This window comes from Falco cherrug, chromosome 10 (genome assembly GCF_023634085.1).
Source record: "Falco cherrug isolate bFalChe1 chromosome 10, bFalChe1.pri, whole genome shotgun sequence".
Lineage (NCBI taxonomy): Eukaryota > Metazoa > Chordata > Aves > Falconiformes > Falconidae > Falco > Falco cherrug.
Genome location: NC_073706.1, coordinates 16886275 through 16900355, shown reverse-complemented (window position 1 = coordinate 16900355; position 14081 = coordinate 16886275). Strand labels below are relative to the sequence as shown.

At 61.8% G+C, this 14081-nt stretch overlaps 1 protein-coding gene across 1 annotated transcript; it reads right to left on the bottom strand.

Annotated features, from left to right (window-relative positions):
- Window positions 1–7374: 7374 nt before the first annotated feature.
- Window positions 7375–13654, bottom strand: CD40 (CD40 molecule). Its single transcript, XM_055722851.1, has 9 exons — window positions 13517–13654; window positions 12039–12120; window positions 11276–11401; window positions 11022–11165; window positions 10711–10810; window positions 9680–9741; window positions 9320–9418; window positions 8889–8914; window positions 7375–8582 (listed from the first exon to the last, which is right to left on the bottom strand). The coding sequence occupies exons 1-9, from the start codon at window positions 13562–13564 to the stop codon at window positions 8427–8429; spliced, it is 843 nt and encodes a 280-aa protein (XP_055578826.1). The 5' UTR covers window positions 13565–13654; the 3' UTR covers window positions 7375–8426.
- Window positions 13655–14081: the final 427 nt, after the last annotated feature.

Genomic DNA, 14081 nt, shown 5'->3' with positions numbered 1-14081 from the left:
GCCTATTGTTAAATGGCCAGCCAACACAGTATAAGATGAAGTCATTATTTTTTCCAATCATTCCAGAAAAAAATTAAAAACAAATCTCTCCAGCATCTTTCTTGTAGGATGAGACTGAAACTGGGAAGCTGCAGATTCCTGTGCAGTGCACGTGCTTGCCTCTGTCCCCCTGCCCTCTAAGTATTGGGCTGGGGGGCATTGCTCGGGCTCCCCTCACAGGGCTTGTCACGGGCAGCAGCGAGTGTTTGCTGATGGGGCAGAACAGCCCTCGGCAGTGCCAGGGTACCGTGGTAGGGAGCAGCATCTGCTCCGCTGGCTGCCCTGAGGTGCCAGCTCCTCTGTCAGGGTAAGCTGGCGGCACCCACGGGGATGCCCGGTCTCCTCAGGCTGTCCTGGACCCACCGGCCCCAGGGGCCTGCCCTGTTATGAGCCCAGGCAACTGCCGCCTGCTCTGCCAGGGCTGTGCCCAGCTGGGCATCCCACGGGGACGGCAAGCCCCAGCTCCTGCCTTGTGCCTGAGCCAGCGGAGAGGCTGGCCAGGGACCCTTGGCTGTGCCGGGGCCTGCTCCCCTTCCCCGCAGGCCAGGGCCACGGCTGGCACGCCGTCAGCCCTGGCCCTCCGCGTGGTGTGAGCACGGCACTGCCTCCAGCCTGCTCCAGGCCTGGCTGCTCCTGGCACCCACACTTGCCTCTGTCTGCCACCGTCTTGCACATAAGCAGACTCCCTGGGAGACTTGCTCCATTTTTCTCCTTTAACCTTGAAATGCAATTTCCTCCCCAAAATACCCTTTTTCCTGTAAACAACATCTCTTTAGTGAGATTACAGCAAAAATCCCTGAGCTACCGGTCCCGGACGCTTTATCACCTCGTGAGCCCCATCCGTCACGGCTGCGTGTGTGTTCCTGCCGCCCCGCCCTTGCTGCCGGGTGATGGTCTTTTCATCATTTTTACAGATTTATTTTACAATAATTTAATTTCATCCTCAGCCCTGGGAAGACGAATTGGCCCCTGATGTGACTGGGGATTTGGAGCCAGCCTCATAAATTTGCTGCCTCTATGCAAAGGTCTTTCTGGAGTCCCCACTGCAGCCGAGAGCAAGAGTCTTTTGAACAGGGGACAGGCTGTAAATCTCACACAGTGGTGGAGGGGTGCTGCCGGTGCCACCACTTGTCCCCAAGCCTCAGCCATGCTCAGTGGCTCCGGGTGGCTGGTGGGGCTGCTGTGGGGCAGGCAGGGCTGCGTGGGCTGCCCTGGCAGCCCCGCTGTGGGACCAGGCACTGCCAGCAGCTCCACGGCAGCTGCTGGTGGCTGTGTGCTGGGGCTTTTGCTGCGCTGCCTGCTGCTGGGGGCCCGGGAGCAGCCAGTGTCTGGGACCCATCTCTGCAGGCACGTTGCCTGGCTTTCCTGGCTTGACATAGCCGGTGCTGTGCCGGTGCTGTGCCAGGCATACTCTCCAGGGTGGTGCCACCGGCCCTGCTGCGGAGCTGTGCCTGCTTCTGCACATCTGCGGTTGCTGCATGTGGGACTCACCGCGCTTTCGTTGCAAGAGGCTTGCCAATGTAATTAAACTCGAGTGACTCCCCTGCCCTCAGGCACAGCCCCTCATTTCCCTTTGATTTATTATGTCTTCTTAATTTATTTAAATGAGTCTCAGTGTTTGCACAGGCTCGGAGGGTGCTGGCTGGAGTGAAGGAAAGGCAGCAGGAGGGGCTCTGTGGGGGCTCAGCCCAAGCCAGGCAGCCGTGTCCAGCCCCAGGCACAGCTGGGGGTGCAGGGGTGTGCACTGTGGGGCAGGGGGCTGCGGCCAGCCCCCTGGCTGAGCCCAGGCGCAGGAAGCACCTTCAGAGCAAAGCTCCCGGAGCCAGTGGTGGGTGGTTTGGCTCCCGGCGCTGGGCTGGGCTGGTGCCCAGGGCTCTGCCTCAGCGGGGCTGCAACGGGAAAGGCTGAGCAGCTTTTGGGGCTGGTTGAAGGACATCTCCCCAGGGCACCACCAGCTGCCCTGGCTCTGAGCTGGCAAAAGCAGGGGGACAGTGGAGATTGGGGGGACACCCCTGCTCGGCCCCACTCCCAGAGTGCACAGGGACCGGGGTCCAGCGAGATCTCACCATGGTTCCTGGCCAGCATGGGAGAGGCATGCAAGACCCTGGAGAGCCCATGGCACAGCTCTGAGGCGTCAGTCTGTGCTCGAGGCCAAAGGAGGTTCCTCTCCACAGAGCCTCTCACGCCGTTCCTCCTGCCTTCCCTGCGAGCCCTGCTCCTCTGATTCCCAAAGGACCACCAGGACAAGCAGGCAGTGTGCTTCCTGCCTGCCCCTTTCCTCCCTGAGCACCTGTGCAGTCTCACGCCCGGCTGGGCTCCGTGCCCCTGGCCTGGCCATCCCCAGCCTGTGTTTGCACAGCTGATTGTTCCCCGCTCAGCATACTGCCTTGCACTTGTCCCTGTTGAATTTCATCCTATTTTTTCCAGTCCATTTCTCCAATTTGTCAAGATCATTTTGAATTCTAATCCTGTCCTCCAAGATACTTGTAGTCCCTCCCAGCTTTGTGTCATCTGCAAATTTAATAAGTGCTTTCTCTATTCTATCATCCAGCTCCTTAATGAAAACATTGAACAAATCAGAACCAGGGCAAATCCTTGGTCATCCAAGCAGCCCGCCACTTGTGCTGTGCTTGCCAGGCTTGCTGCACAGATGTGGTGGGAGATGGTGCTAGAGCTTTGCCAGGCCAGCTGTGCCTTGCTGCATCCCCCAGTTCACGTGGGACCTCTCTGCTTCGCTGCCCCAGAGTGGTGCTGGGACAACAGTGTGCTGCAGGCTCTGCAGTCTGCTGGGGGACGGAGGTGCTGAAGCTGGGGTGAGGATGGGAGGGGGCAGGGGGTTGTCTCAACGAGGGCACCAGCTCCAGCTGATGTGGTGCCAGTGCCTGGGGTCAGCCCATGGGTCTGCATGACATCCTGTGTAGCAGGGAACCAGGTGGGGCCTCACCTGGTGGCTTCATGGGGAATGCTGCAGGGCCATGCCCTGCAATCCCCTGCTGTGGGCAACGCCAGAGGTACAAGGAGGGCATGTGGAAGTGGCCATGAGATGTGGCTGGTGCATCCCGGCTGGGGCGTGTGGCAGTGACAGCATCCACAAGTGTGCAGAGGGGAGCAGGTGTCCAGCAGCAGGAGGGCAAGACCCCCTCACATGGGTGTGGGCGTAGAGGCAGCAGAGCAGCCCCTGATGGGGCCGTGCTCCCCACAGGCAGCACACAGAGAGGACAGCAGCACACATCCTTTTCTGTCAGGTGCAGGCCAGCCCCATGGTCTCCCCATGCTGAGGCTGCTCCTCTGGGCTTCGTGGTGGGGACCCAGAGCCAGCCCAAAGAGGAGTCACCCTGTGTGCGTCCCCTGGCCACCAGCCATCTTTTTCCTTTAATTGGTTTTAGAAAGCAATTTACAAAATAAAAAGTGCTGCTTATGCCAAGCTCTGCATGTCCAGGCATAGCTTAATTTCACAGTAAAATTTCAAATGCAATGAATGACTTTTCCCAGCACCAGTCCATGTCTAAGCCAAGAGCTCTGCAAGCTGCATTGGCTCTGCTGAGCAGCCCAGGAACGGTTCTTGCACTGCCCTGCAGAGCATACAGCTCCCCAGGCTGGCTGTCACAATGGCTGCAGCAGCCCTGCCAGCACTCACATGGCTGATGCTGCCCAGGATGGCTTGGATGGGCAGAACCCACCGTGGCTGCAGGCCAGTCTGCGGGGAGCTGCAGGCCCTGACTCTGTGCAGTGAGCTGGATGCTGCAGGCATCCTGTGCAATGCCGCCTCTCTGCACGGCTGTTGGGAGGTGGCCTGGCAGGACTGGCCAGCACTGCAGTGGCAGGGGCTCAGCTGAGAGCTGGTGTTCTACTCTGGCTCATTTCATGTCAGAATTATAATTTCATAGTCAGGGTCTAGGAGGTTTGTACACACAGATGCATTAATTCTGCATTTAGTGATACTTGAATAATTGGTGTCACATCAATTAGATCGGTTCTTAGATACTGCAGTGGTAAGTGCTATGCAAAAGCCTCTGGGCTCGAGGATGTGAGGAAATCCAGTGGCGAGTGAGGCTGGTGGGGCTGGCAACAGTGGGCAGAGCGGGGCTGGTGGGAATGTCAAGTGCTGAGAGAGGGGCAGGGGTGTGCACCACATTTGTCCTTTGCAGGAGAGTGGCGGGGTCTGGGGTTCTCAAGGTGGTTGATGCCTGGGGCTGCTGTGCTGGGGGGATGCTGCCCTGGCTGTGCAGCACAAGGGTGCACGTGTGTGCTCAGGGAGGTGCTGCCAGCATTGCAAACTGCTGAGCGTGATGCTCCAGTTCTCCCGTCACGGTGCTCCTCTGTCAAGCCACTTTCTGAGCACCTAGTTCAGCATTATCTGCGACTTCTCTCATCCCTTTGGGCTGCTGTTGCAGCCTGTGGCATGGCTTTGCATGCATGGCAGATCTGACAGCACAGTGCTGCCCACTCTGCCAGCTAATGGGGAGGAGGGGCAGGTGGGTCTGGGGCAATGTGGAGAACCCCCAGGCGCATGTGCCTGCAATACAGATCAGCACTGTCAGTCCTATCCCTGCTGCAAATTGTAGGCAGGGGTAATTTGCAGATGACAAATAGCCCTGACAGCAAATATTTTTCCCACCCTCATCTTTCTACAAGCAGATAAGGTGGCAGCACCATGGCAATACGGTTGCTGGAGGGAGACAAACTCTTTGGCAGTCTTAAAAGTCTATTGTGTCCCCGCAATTATTTATAGATAAACAGAAGAAAGCCAATAAGCACAGAATGGAGCTGCACAGCTGCATTTGTTATGATGATGATGATGTTATCTCTCCTCACACCCACACAGACACATCTCCAGTGCATGGAAACTTGCTGCTGGCAACGATCAAATCCCTATTCCGTACAAGGCAGAACAGGCTGGAGGTTTTGCCCTCCCCTCGCTGACTTACTGCCAGTCTGTCTTCCCCCACAGCAACCCAACCTCACAACTCCTCCAGCAGCTTCTCACCCCATGACTGAACCTGCAGGGTCCTGGGATGCCCATGCAGCATCCTCCTTGGGGCACCCCATGGCTGCCGTGTCTCTGATCCTGGCTGCAGCAAGACATGGAGACTGGGTGGCCTTCATCCTGGTAAACCAGATCCCGGGGCATGGGGAGCCTTGTGGTGAGGGGGGGGTCCCAGTGTTGCTTGCAGGGTGCATGAGACTGTTTGGGTCCTCACCAGCTGGTGCAGCAGGACCCCAGGGTAAGGGTGCTCCCCACTGCTGGGAAGGTTGCAGGGGTGAGCCTGTCAGCTTTCCCTGCTCTGAGCTGTCAGGACCTCCTCTCCCATCCCACACTGCTGCCAAGGTCAGAAATGGGTGTGTTTGGAGGAAGCCATGTGAGGGATCTGGGATTAAACAATGTGGCAAGGAAGAGCGGTGGAGATCATTACTAATGAGTGCATTTCTGCAGCCCGTGGAGCAGGAACAGTCCGGAGTGAGAAGCATTGACTCTGGTGTGGGAAGGGGTCGGGAAGCACCATGCTCTGCCCTGTGAGTGCTTGGAGAGGCCTCTGATCGCTGGAGAAGCTCACAGGGAAAGGCCATGGGCCTGGCAGGGCTGGACCCACCACAGGGGAGGGCAGGGAAGTTGCAGGCACAAGGCTTGGGGTGCCTCTGTGCCGGGCATTGGGGTGCCCAGGTGAGCTGCTGTGTGTGTGGCACTGGGGCCCCTGACCAGCCTGTGTCCCCCCATGTCCCTGGGTGCTGCACGGCATCACCCGGCTCCCACTGTGGCAGGAGCCCTACAGCTCCTCAGGACATGCGCAGTCGCTGCTCCCCCCCAGGGCCATGGGTGCGGGAGAGCGTGCATCCCTGCCAAGCACTCAGCCTTGCCTCTCTAGGACCTCTGCCCTGGAAAGTGCTGGGATGAGCTCTCCAGCTGTGCACAGTGTCCAAGACAGTGACTGGGGGCCCTTAACTGGACAAGAGAGTGGGATGATTTGTTGTTGCTTCCTCATAATAAAAGGACAGGAGTAAGTGACTAGTACAGTTTGTTCACTTGGTAAAGATTTATACAATCACTTCATGCGGTAATTGGTATTCTGGGGAGAAAGGGAACTGCAGCTCCAGCATCCACCTCTATTTGTTTTATCTCTGTCTTTCTCTTTCTCTCCCCTTTTCAGAATGAGTAATTCTGTCCCTCACAATCCCATTTAAACAGCATTTGTGGAGTGAATAATTAGTTACATTCAATTAGGCCTCACGCACTCTCCCTCCTCACTTTGGGGGACAGACGCACTAATGAGATGGCACATGTCTGACATGCCAGAGCAGGCATTAAATGCACCATGCTGCCAGGGCGAGGTCAGCACCAGGGGAGGCAGGGAGCCAGAGGGGCCAGCACAATGCCATGGGGCAGCCGTGGGGACACAGTCTTTTGGGGGCTGTTTGGGGTCAAAGCCTTCATGTTTGGGGTCCATGTGACACCAGCCCTCTCTGCCAGCAGGACTGGCAGGGCCAGCAGGAATCAGGATCGTGTCTGTCCCCAGGGCAGGGTGTGCATTGGGCTGGTGCTGGAGGGGATGCTGCCCAGCCCTGCGGCCATCCCACCGGCACTGCCAGGAGCACGGAGGCCTGAGAGGGAGAGCTGCTGACACGCTTTTATCTCCATTATTAAACCTAACATTAGGTTTTAAGAGAAGCCTTAAATAATGTGCCACTGCCTTTACAGTAAAAGTCACACCGTGTTCCAGCTGCTCCTGGCTCTAGGATTTATGGCCTTTCTTAATGCCACACTGCATGTGCTTGGGTGGTGGCAGGTCACGGGCTGCAGCTGTGCCTGGTACCCAGAGCCTGTGCTGGGCTCGGTGCTGCTGCAGCCCAGCCCTGTGCCAAGGAGTCAGGGCCCAGGGCAGCCCTTATGCTGCACCCCCAGCACCTGTAGCACCGCCCTGCAGCGAGACACGCCTCACACAGCACATCTGGTGAGGATGGACTGGCAAGGTGAGGTGCACTGAGCCTGCCCGCTGCAAGCAGCCCTGACGCAGGGTTGAGATCAGGGTATGGGCTGTATCGGACTGGAGCTCATTTGCTCAGTCCTGCCAGGCTGGGGCCAGACGCTGACTGCAGATGCAGGGGGAGCATGCCCAGGCTCGGGGCGTGGTGCGGGACAGCGTAGGGGCTGGGGCTACGACAGGGATCAAGCGCAGCTCTTCCCTCCTCTTGTGGGAGCATCTGTTCTGGGAGCGCCCATCCCAGGAGCATCTGAGCCGGGAGCATCCCTCCCGGGAGTATCGGCCCCCGCAGTGCTGGTAGCGGCGGGGGGCCCGAGGGGGAGGCGGCGGGGGCTGGCGGCCGTGCTGCTCACGCACATTGGGAGAATAATAAAGTTTAATGACAGCTTCTTGTCAGCGGCGCAGTGGAGGATAATCGCGTCCAGCCGTTCCCTCCGTGGAGCGGGCCGAGCCCCCCGCGGGTGGCTGCAGGCAGCAGCGAGCAGCGTGTGCCCCCGCGCACGTGCTGTGGGGTGCGTTGGGAGCCCTCCCCCCCCCCCCCGGCGGCACCCGCCCCACGGGCCCGGCCGGCGGAGGGAAGCGGGGCCGCGGGGAGCCCGGAGCCCCGCGCGGGGCGGCGCCGCTGCGGGCCGGTGCCGGAGGCGGGCACGGGGCGGGACAGCCGCACGCCGGTCCCGCAGCACCATCTCCCGGCTGCCGCGCGCCTGTGTCCGGGGCACTGCCCCCCGCCGCCGTACCGGGTCCGTGTCCGCGCCGGGAGATGCGGGCAGCCTCCCCACGGAGCCCCGCAGCGCTGGGCCAGCGCAGGGTGCGCGGGGAGGCACGGGGGCTGCTGCCCTGCCCCGGGCCGCCACGGCCCCGGCCGCTGCCCGGTCTCCACCGCCAGCACCCACCGGGCCCAGCTCCAGCACGGGGTCCTGGCGCGGGTGCCCCAGCTCCCTGGGCGGGTGGTCTGCCAGGACCGTCCCACACCAGCAGCCCACACTCTCCGCCCCGGCATCCCCGGCGGTCAGGCAGAGCGGGCTGTGCCACTGGGCACCCACCCAAGCAGCCACGCTCTGCCACGGGGGCCCTGGTGCAGTGGCTGCACCGGGCTCTGCCAGGGGGTCGGCCTGTGAGCAGCCACGCTGCGCCCCGTGGCAGCACCCTGGGCGGGTGGTGGGACCAGGCTCTGCTCTGCAGCCCTGAGCAGGCAGCTGAGCTTTGCTCCACAGTGGCAGCCCTGGAGAGGTGGCCAGATCAGGGGCTGTGGTGGTACCCCCATGGCGGGTGGCTATGCCATGGCCCACTGCAGCATCACATAATTTGCAGCCAGGCCAGATGCCAGATTTCCTCCTTGGCTGGAGAGGGAACAGAGGAGACTGTGCTGGCCCAAGCCTGTGTTCCCGTTGGAGGCAGCGCCCTGCACCCTCACAGCCTCTCCTGCTCCGAGATGCGGCTCTCCTTGCCATCCTCCTGGGCCACAGGCTGGCCCCCGAGCAGGGTCTCCTGCACAGGGAAGGCATCCTCCCCCATCTCCATGGGCTGCTGGGCCTCCAGGTTCTCTCCGGGTTTCCCAACCTCCACCTGCACAGGGGCAGGGGTCAGAGGCAGGGAGCTACATCCCCCACCTCTGCAGCCACATCTTTCCACAGGCTCCTGCTCCGCTCCCATGCAGGGCAGCGCCTCACCCTGTGGGGGTCCCTCCTGACTCAGCATTTGCCAGTAGCATACCAGGGTTGCCCCAGCCAGGCAGCCCTAGGACAGCCTGCACTCCTCCTGCCCTGCAGAGCCACAGCCCCTGCTCTGTTGCTCTCCGCTGCTGGCACAACCCCAGCTGTGCTCAGGAGGGACCCCAGCCCACTGCTGAAAGAGGGCTCTGGGCAGACTCACCTGCTTCTGCACCCGTCTCCTGGAATCTGGATGGAAAGAGGGATAGAGAAGGCAACGTTGAGGGGGGAACGTTCCTGCCCTGCCAGGAGCTCTCAGAGGTCCAAGCCAGGGCTGGTGCTGCCGCACCACAGGTCCTGCGGCTCACACTGTGCTGCTGCCACTCCCAGACTGGAGGCTGCAGCAGGAGAGCCAGGCTGGACCCACTGGGCACTAGCATTTTCCTCCAGAGCTGGCCCAGCTTGGGCTGCAGCAGTGCAAGTATGCCTGCTCCTGAGGACAGAACCCGCTGACCTGGCAGGGCAATAGGCTTGGGGAGCCATGCCCTGGTGGGGTCCCCAGAAGGGCTGCCCCATTTTTGGCAAGAGCTGCCACCGTCCTCCCTGCTCAGCCCCTCTGTCCAAGGCATCGCTTCCCATGTCCCAGCCCCTTACCTGTGAGGACCAGGCAGTAGATGGAGATGCCCACAATGCACGTGACAACTGCGGCCATGATGGGGATCAGCACTGAAAGTGAGGAGCGCCTGCCCGACTCTGCAGAGGGAGATGGGGTCAGTGAGGCACCCACGTGACACTCCCACCGAGACGCTGAGCGCCTCAAGCTCCCTTAGCTCCAGGCTCAATCCCACAGGGATCCCTCACAGGGACAGAGAGGAGGACAGCATCGTGCTGGCAGTGCAGTCAGACCCTCCTCTCCCAAAAACACCCACAGGCCAGGCCAGCTCCTCTGAGTGCTGTGGGAGCCGGAGCACCAGGACACCTTTACTCTGCACCACTGGCACCAGAGGCACTTACCACATATCACATCTGAAGTGTTCGTCCCTTTCAGCTTCACCACCAGTCCCTTTTCCTCACAACTGCAAGGAAGAATGAGAGTATGTAACCAGAGCAGCAGCCTGAGCACACAGCACACGGAAAGCCCCTGAAGGGGAACAGCTGGGACTGGGCAGCCACCAGAGCTGCAGAGAAAGCATCCTGCACTGAGCCTGCCTGGCTCTGCAGGGGTGAGTGGATGGGGGCCCCCTCCTGTGCTGCATGACAGGGACACCAGGTACATAGCAGGGTCCCACCTCAGGGTCCCGGTCTGGAGTTGCTGGAGATGGGCACAAATCTGGGGACACAGCACAGGAGGGAGCGGATATTTGAGACCTGCCTAGTCAGGGAGACCCTGGAGCTTGGGTACTGCAGCTATTGCAGAACAGCTCGGAGATGACAGGCTACAAGTGGCTCTGTGAGGAGGTAATTTCTGGACACAGATAAAAGCAAAGTGAAATCCAGTGGCTGGCAGCCGAAGCAAGACTAATTCAGCCTGGAAATAAGGCTCACGTTTCTACCGGGGAGTGCAATTAACCCTCAAGCAGCTTTCTAAAGACAGGGAAGACCTGCCAGCCCACAGCATCCTCAAAGCCAGACTCCCCATGGAGAGAGGGCTGGTGCCTCTGCTGACAACTACAGCCGAGGAGCGTGCTGGGAGGGAGAGCCTAGACAGGGCATAGGGGGTCCCCATAGCTCCTCATCTCTTGCTCCCCAGTGCAGACAACAGGTTGGACATCCCTGGAGGTGCAAGCACTCTGCGCACATGCTGAGGGATGGTCACAAGTGCCTGGATATCTGCCTTGAGCTCAGCCATGTTGCCCTGGACCTCACCACAATCACAGCTCTGTCCTCACTCCTGCCCTATGCCAGCCTGATGCTGCATCCCTCGGAGACTGTCCCAGCCACCCAGTCCACAAGACCACTTAGAAGGCTGGCAGCAGAGGACATGCTGACAGGGACTGGGTGCAGCTGGGGATGGATAAAGGATGTGGTCAGCACTCAGACAATACCTTGACCAGGGATGGCACGGCTCAGTTTTAGAGGAGACATTGGAGAAGGTGCCTTCTGGGCAGGGCTCGCAGGGGGATGACATCCGGGCCATGGCCTTGGCTGGAGAGGAGCAGAGGTTGCAGGAAGGTCAGTATGGGCTGCAGGAGGTGAGGGGCTGTGGGGTCAGGCTGTGGCAATGCTGCCAGGCACAGCTCTCCTGAAGCCCTGCTAGGGGCTCCTTCTTGGGCAGTCCCCTCTTTCCCTCGAGGGCCTGAGGTCAGTGTTGCCAGGGCATTGGTCCCACTGAGGAGGAGATGCTGGTTGGACTCACCTGCCACAAAGCCAAAGCCGCGCTGGCAGGGAGGGTTCTCCACACAGGTCTGGCAGCTAGTGTCAGAGCAGTGCATGCCAGCCTGGCACTGGCACACTGTGTTGTGTGTTGCATTTCCTTGTGTCTTCATGATGAGGCCAGTGTCTGGGCAAAGGGAGCATGGGTGAGGTGAAACACCAGGCGGGTGAGCCTGGAGGGACACCAGCCCCTGCAGCTGCCACAGGCAGGGGCTGGTGGGCCCAGAGAGCACTTACTGTCATCACAGATATCATGGGGGGCACAGTGCCTCTCCTTGGTCCAGCTCTGCTGATAGTGTCCACTCTCACAGGGCGCGCAGACAGAGTCTTCTGTGCCACTGCATTCAGAGATCAGCTTTTCCCCTGCAACAGAGGCTGATGAGGAGGCGAGCGAGGAGGCCTTCCCCCTTCTCCAGGCAGCAGCTCTGCCAGCAGAACAGGGGAACACTGACAGCTGTGAATGCTAGGGCTGCTGTGGCATCCTGCTCAGTAGCCTGATGCTGCTCTGGCAAGCCAGGGCTGCAGGGGCCAGTGCAGCCAGTGGCTGCACATGTTGCATGGGGCCAGGTGGGAAGGGCTGCTGGGTGCTGGGGCAGGAGAGCAGGGAGGCTGTTCACTGCCTCCAGCACCCCGAGGACTGGGAAATGATCTGGTAGTGACAGCAGGAGCTGGCAAATATCATCACGATTTGGTAATGCCAGCAGCAGCACTCTCCCTTGCAAGCTGCCTGTGCCATGGGGTCCTGTGGCTGCAGGAGCACAGACAGTCCCAAGAGAGCTGTGGCAGATTCAGTGACATTCAGAGGGTCTCCCAGGGCACCCATGAGGTCCCTAGTTGCTCTAGCACTGAGGTGACACACAGAGGTGAAGCTGTCAGCACTGCTGGCAACAGGGTAGAGGGGCTTGGTCACACTGAGCTGGGCTTGCTCTGCTGTGGCCAGGCAGCGGGTCCTGGCACAGCCAAGCCTTGGGGTCCCCAGAAAGGGAAAGGGTCTCCGCACCTGGCTGACACCGGTTGCAGCACCTGCCCTTGTGTTCGTACTGCTTATCAAAGCATCTTATGGCGTCGCCAGGCTCCCAGCACTGGAAGAAACAAGACCTGTGAATTCACACGGCTCCCCAGCACTCCAGCACTGCTTTGCTTCCGCAAGCACCGTGTGTGAACCCATGCACTAACCCACATCCCGAGGTGAGGGCTTCCTCACACCACTCTACCCATGCCTACGCTAACCACAGACCGCAGCACAGCCACCTGCACTACCTGATGCCACCAAAGCTCTCTTTGAGGTGGAGTAGCAGTAATTCTGATAGGGTGGACTCACGTTTCCCCAGATAGTGATCACACATTGCCCAGTGACACTGCACTGCCAACAGTGCTGCAGTCCTGGGCAGGGACAGCCGCACGAACCAAGCCTCCTGTGCCTGGAGTGCTGCCAGCCCCATCCCAAGGCTGATGCACAGGCCCCGAGGGGCAGGAAAGCTCCAGGCAAGGACATCACCTGTGTACAGCCAGCCAGGGCCCTTCCGTGCTCCTCCTAGCAGGGGGCTGTGTGCGCAGGGAAGGGTGGAGAGGGGGCCAGGAACCGATCTCGGGCCAGCCTGGGTGCAGGGGGGCACCCACAGCGCCCTGCCCTTGCACAGAGCCAGCCCCGTGCTGCCCAACACCGGTGGCCTGGCAGCTGCCGGCAGGACCCCACCCTGAGCCTAGTGGGACGGTGAGCGGGATGGGGGCTCCAGCACAGCCCTGGAGCAAGGTGACAGCGGCCTGGGGGGCAGCAGGTAAGGGAGGGCCCGGCACGAGGGGCGCCACGGCCCAGCACACCGGGCACCACCGATCCCCGCGGGCCCCTTGTGCAGCCCTGGCTCGGTGGGGCAGCAGGACCCCGCCAGGTCTGGCGCGGGCACGCCTGGGCTGGTGGAGGGGAACCGGCCCCGCCGTCACGCGTCTGACACCGAGCAGAAAGGGAAGTGAAAGGGGCGCCGGCAGGCCTGGCCCTGCACCCCTGCGCCTGCGCCCCCCGGCTGGGGGAGCCCCGGCCGTACCCGGCGCTGCGGACCCCCTCTACGGCTCGATGCCGCCCAGCCCCACCCGCGGGGACCCGCGCCCCGTCCCGGTGCGGGCCCGAGCTGCAGCCCCCGCCCGGCCCCGCTCCCTCGGGGGGGGGGAAAACGAAAGTGAAGACGGGAGGGGCCCGCGGGCCGAGAACTGGCTGCCCTGCCCTGTCCTGTCCTGCCCTGCCCGCCCAGAGGGGTCCCGGGGAGCCCCGACCCGGCGCGGCCTCTGCGGGGCGGCAGCATTATCGGGGTCCCACCGCCGCCGTCACCCCACAGCCCTGGGCCTCCCGCGGGGGCGGGCCGGGCCGAGGGGACGGGCCAGAGAGGCTGGACCGTGGCACTTCCCGGAAAGCCCGGTGGCTGCCCCGGGAAGGAAGGAAGGAGGGAAGGGAGGGAGGGAGGGTGCAGGCCCAGCCCCACTCACCCCCAGCAGCACGGCGCCGACGAGCCCCAGCACCCCGAGCCGGTTCATGACGCTGTGCCCCGCGTCGCGGCCGCCCGCCCTATAACGTCTCGGCCCGTTCCCGCCCAGGAAGGGGGCGTCGGGCCGTCCGCCACCGCCCTCGGGGCTTCCCCGCCCGGGGAGCCCCGCCAGCGCCCGGCCGGGGGGCGAGGGGGGCCGCCATCCCTGCCAGAGTCTCGCAGAACCGGTGAGGTGGGGGCTCTGCGCAGCGGCCCCGTGAGCGCCTCGCTGCCGCTGGGGTGGGCAGCCACCCCCCGCCCGCTCCCTGCCAGCCCCGCGGAGCCGTGGCCCTGCCCGTGCCTCCGCAGGGACCGAGGTGCAGGCAGGAGCGAGAGCCAGCTGTGGGCCGTGGCCGGGAAGGCGTTTGGCCCCACCAGCTTCTTCCCGTAGCAAAAGTTTTGAGGTTTCACTTCACTTTCTCAACGGTAACTCGAGCGGTGGCCCTGGCAAGCCCCTCATGGCTGCCCACGGGCCCTGGCCTCTGCACAGAGTCCCAGAAATGTCAGCCCGGGAGCGGGAAGGGGCG

What these genes read in the sequence shown, in the direction of transcription:
- CD40 (XM_055722851.1), bottom strand. Translation starts at nt 13,564, where the DNA reads ATGAACCGGCTCGGGGTGCTGGGGCTCGTCGGCGCCGTGCTGCTGGGG. An exon ending in CTGCAACCGGTGTCAGCCAG is followed by an intron (nt 11,402 to 12,038) that starts GTGCGGAGACCC and finishes CCTCTGTTGCAG; the next exon opens with GGGAAAAGCTGATCTCTGAA. An exon ending in CCGTGCCATCCCTGGTCAAG is followed by an intron (nt 9,742 to 10,710) that starts GTATTGTCTGAG and finishes TCTTCCTTGCAG; the next exon opens with TTGTGAGGAAAAGGGACTGG.